The 4,504-nt window shown below is 42.5% G+C and overlaps 1 protein-coding gene across 2 annotated transcripts in view; it reads right to left on the bottom strand.

Moving 5' to 3' along the window:
* The window catches only part of LOC102199896 (RNA-binding Raly-like protein), an 81,567-nt gene extending 79,908 nt beyond the window's left edge, over positions 1-1,659 (bottom strand). For both annotated transcript variants that reach the window (XM_005748769.1, XM_005748768.1), the window contains exon 1: positions 1,567-1,659. In XM_005748769.1, coding sequence (XP_005748826.1) covers positions 1,567-1,603 — 37 coding nt within the window. In that variant the 5' untranslated portion in view covers positions 1,604-1,659. The remainder of the gene's footprint in view (positions 1-1,566) is intronic.
* Between the last annotated feature and the right edge of the window lie 2,845 nt (positions 1,660-4,504).

Raw genomic sequence — 4,504 nt, forward strand, 5'->3', positions numbered from 1 at the left:
AGGTGAAGTGTCTTGCCCAAGGACACAACGGCCGAGACTGTCCAAGCTGGGGCTCGAACCGGCAACCTTCCGGTTACAAGACGAACTGCCAACTCTTTGAGCCACGAACCCCCTCCCCAATAAAATTATGAATTATCTTGCATAAATAATGTTGATTTTCTTTTGATCGTTTCAGGTATTACATGCATGGTTAATGCTGAGAAGGAGAACATTTTAACCCAAACAGTGACCATTTCCTGAATCTAAGCAAGTAGTTTTCAGGTCTTAAACCTAGCCAAAGTCCGATTATAGAAAAGAAAGTTTGATTTAAACCCTCTTAATATAAATGAACCTGTTATCGCTGGGTGGGTGTGTCAAAACAGAAACATCAAAGGACGCCTTACCTGTGAGTCAGAGACACCGGAGACATCTGACAGAACAACAGCATCTGAGGTCCTGAGATCAGAACATGTTGGTCATTTTCATGTCTTTTTGTGTCTCTTCTAAGGTGAATGTTGATAGTATTTGATATATTTTAGACTCACACAAACACTTTGAGTACCATCAGGAGGTATTTGAGTTTGTTTTCTTTGACATGTGGACAAGAAGAGGCTCAGACAAGCTGAGATTCATCACTGCTGTGCCGCCTTTAGTCATACCAATCCTTAAAGATTATGATGCTTACATAAAAAATGTTATTTTTAACATGTTCACGTTATTTTAAAAGTAACCTAGTTTCTGTCTGTGCCGTGTCAAAAACGTTCTGCACCAACAAAGCATGTTCGGAAGCTGAAATCAGCAGCAGAACATATCCACCATACTTCTTGAATAAGTTCACATGGGCACAAAAAACACATCCTGGCTTAAAAAAGCTGTAAATGACTGATTCCTGCTTTTGAGAAACAGCACTGTGTTTCTGAATGCTGTCTAACACCTGCACAGACACCCATTCAGACAAGTGATGTGACAGCATCTCACTTTAGAGCGATGAAGAGGCACAATTTAGTCTTTCAGTGAAGAATGAGATCAAACACACGTATTTCATGTCCATCAACACACTCACACGCTGAGACCACTGTTCCTCATGTGAATGGACTGGTTTTTACATGTCACTTTTCTACTCGAGCAGTCAAAGCACTTTTATACAACATGTCACATTCACTGCTTCACACACACATTCATTCAAGCATTTTTTCTATGTCTAAGTGCTTTATTTCTATCTATCTTTCACACTCCAATGGACACATCAGAAGCAACTCAGGTTTCAGTATCTTACCCACGGATACTTTAACATGCAGACCGAAGCAGACAGGAATCAAACCTTCTGATCAGTAGATGATCTGCTAAACCTCCTGAGCCACAGCTAAAGCTCTTTCAGCCCACTCCTCACATCAGTGTAAAGGGCAAAGCATCTAGTTTCAGCCCAGCTCTTGCTCCATGAGTTGTTTCCATCACATGAACACTTGGTCACACCTGAGATGCACACCTGCACATCACTGCACTCCCGGTGAACCCTAACCACATCGTTCTTCACTCTCTCAAAAACACACTCATGTAACTCTGTGTCTGCGTGTGTCTGTTACTCACATCGGTCTTGGTGGCAGCCGCTTGTCAAATGGGTCATAGCAAGAGGAGAAGGAGAGGAGGAGAGAAATAAAACCAGAGTGTGAATCCTCCTCCTCCGAGAGAGAGGCTGACTGCTGAGTATGGCAGTGGGCTGTACCACCTAACAGCAGAGGGATGGAGGAGGCAGGACCAAATTATTTGTCTGCGGGAAAGTGGGGAGGAAGAGTGAGTGTGCATGCAAAAGAGAAAAATGTGAAATCACCGCTTCAAGTGTTGTAGAGAAGGACACACAGAATCAGTGGAATGAAATATTATTCAAAGGCACATTTCACTTAACTTGTACTTTAAAGTTTAAGATGTATTTCCATTTGTTGTGTACCTTTAGCTGTAACAGCAGGCAGGTGAGCCTCAGTGTTTGGCTGATGGAGATGTCACGCCACCTAGTGGATGAAATCAAGGTTGTTGAAGGCTAGCAGAAATTGAAGCGCATGCTTTTCTGCCTGTTAAAGCAAAACCCACTGTTCTGCAACACTACTGCATTCTGGGAGGAGGTGATCGCAAACCAAAAGGGAGAATTGTTATTTGAGTTTTGTAATTATTCCCCACATATATAGAGAATTAATTTTCTAGACACATCAAATGTGATTATCCTGAGCCAGAGTGCAGCTGGAGATCTGTATTAATTACAGTTTGATAGTAAACTGAAAGATTCAATTCAATTTATTTATACAGCACCAAATCACAACATAAGTCACCTCAAGGTGAGAAAAACCCAACAATCAAATGACCCCCTATGAGCAGCACTTTGGTGACAGTGGGAAGGAAAAACTCCCTTTTAACAGGAAGAAACCTCCAGCAGAACCAGGCTCAGGGAGGGGCGGGGCCATCTGCTGTGACCAGTTGGGGTGGGAGAAGGAAAACAGGATAAAGACATGCTGTGGAAGAGAGACAGAGGTTAATAACAAGTATGATTCAATGCAGAGAGGTCTATTAACACATAGTGGGTGAAAAGAAATACTCAATGCATTATGGGAATCCCCCAGCAGCCTACACCTATTGCAGCATAACGAAGGGAGGATTCAGGGACTAATAAATGTAACATCACCCATTTTTCAACATCAGCGTTTTGGCTGACATCATGTTTTGTGTTTTGGAAACCAGAAGTCACTATTTTAACCTCCAGATGATATCCACATAAAAATATGTTCCAGAGGTTCCAGGGGCTCCAATTAGCTGAGGTGACGCCTTGCAGTTAGCAGCTGGGTCACCATCCACCTGTCAATCAAAGAGGCCACACCCCTAATAATGCAAACTAAGCTGTTTTTTGTAGCCAGGTTAAAGATGGTTAATGGGAGTCGAGGGGAACAACCCACTGCTGGAGCTTCAAGTGGAAATTAGGGGAACTGCAGTTTTTGCTTCTTCCAATGTTCTTCTGAATTAATGTTTCAAGCCATAATCCATCTCAGAGTTCAATGCCTTTAAATTCCTAACAGGATGATATTCATCTAAGAAAAGAATAAATAGGAGATTTAACTCTAATGTGTTGATGAAATCAAAGCCTGCTTCTGTTTCAGCGGCCCTGCTAGCCCAACCCAGCAGTCGCCATCTAACTCATCTTTAATTACAAAATACATTAAATGGTTTCATTTTAATTAAAGCTGTCCTTTCCAATTAAGATATGATGATGAGGAGAGCAGGGCTGTCTCCTGGGCTGCTTTATTTATCTTGGAGTCAGCCTCATGTCAGCAGCTGGCTAACGGCCTCCCCACATGCATTTCAATGAGCAATTACCCATCAGACCACAAGAGGTGTGGGATAACACACAAGAAAGGCTAATTTTATGGACTAATTTGAAAAATCAAATGTGTTTGTCTGTAGAGAAGCTGCAGATTTAAAAAAAATCTGTTGGATTGACGCTCAGCTGGAGCAGTTTTATTCATTTTGTAGCTGTGATTCTTGGCCGGAATGGGATGAAGCCCCACTATAGGTTAGAGATGAGTTGCTGTCCCAAGTGGAGGAGTTCAAGTAGCTCAAGGTCGAAGGTTGGCGGAGTAAAAACTCATTCTACCTTCCTACACTCAGCTTTAGACAGAAACTCTGGGCAGTGAATGAAGGAACGAGACACTTTCAGAAACAAGCAGCGGAGCTCGCTCTGAAGGGTGGCCAGGCTCGGGGTGAGGAGCTCAGTCAATGAGGACCTCTGAGTGGAGGTGCTCCTACACTGAAAGGATTCAGTTCAGCTGCTTCTTCATCTGACTAGAATGTCTTCCAGGTGAGGTGTTTCAGGTATGTTTAAATGAAAGTAAATCAGGGGCAGAAACAGGCAGATGATGTCTCTCAGCTGGCTTTGGAAAACCTCAGTGTTCTGCCAGAAGAGCCGGAGGAGGCAGCCAGGAAAGCCAGAGCTGGGCATTTCTTAGAAACTGCTGCTCCATTGGATAAGCAGCAGAAAATGGATGCATGAATAGATGTGTAAAACTTTCCATCCATCCATCCATCTTGGGCGCACCAGTCTCAATGGATGGATGGATGGGCAAGCCAAAAGACATAATCTTTCCAGCATTTCTGGAACTGCCTCATGGTCTTCCTTCCAGTAGGAAATACCTGGAACACTTCAATTTAAGTTTTTGTTTTCATTTCATTTAAAGTTTCATTTAATATTTTGCTGTCTAATAACGGCATTTATTGCAGTTAATAGCATGAACAGAACAACATCAACACAGGAGTTAAACCCTCAGCACTGCTGCAATGACAATTCAAGTAACTGCTCTATAATGAAGGTCTAATTAATTTTTTTTTTTTTTACTCGAGCCAGAGATGCAGTCCATTTTAATCCACCTGTCACTCTACCTGCTGCTAATCTCTCTGCTGAGTGGAGCCAAATAGAAAATATGCAAAATCACACCTGCAAAGCTTTTCTCTCTCTCTCTCTCTCTCTCTCTCTCTCTCTCTCTCTCTC

The sequence above is a fragment of the Pundamilia nyererei genome, unplaced genomic scaffold (assembly GCF_000239375.1).
Source record: "Pundamilia nyererei isolate P.nyererei 1_Seehausen unplaced genomic scaffold, PunNye1.0 scaffold00229, whole genome shotgun sequence".
NCBI lineage: Eukaryota > Metazoa > Chordata > Actinopteri > Cichliformes > Cichlidae > Pundamilia > Pundamilia nyererei.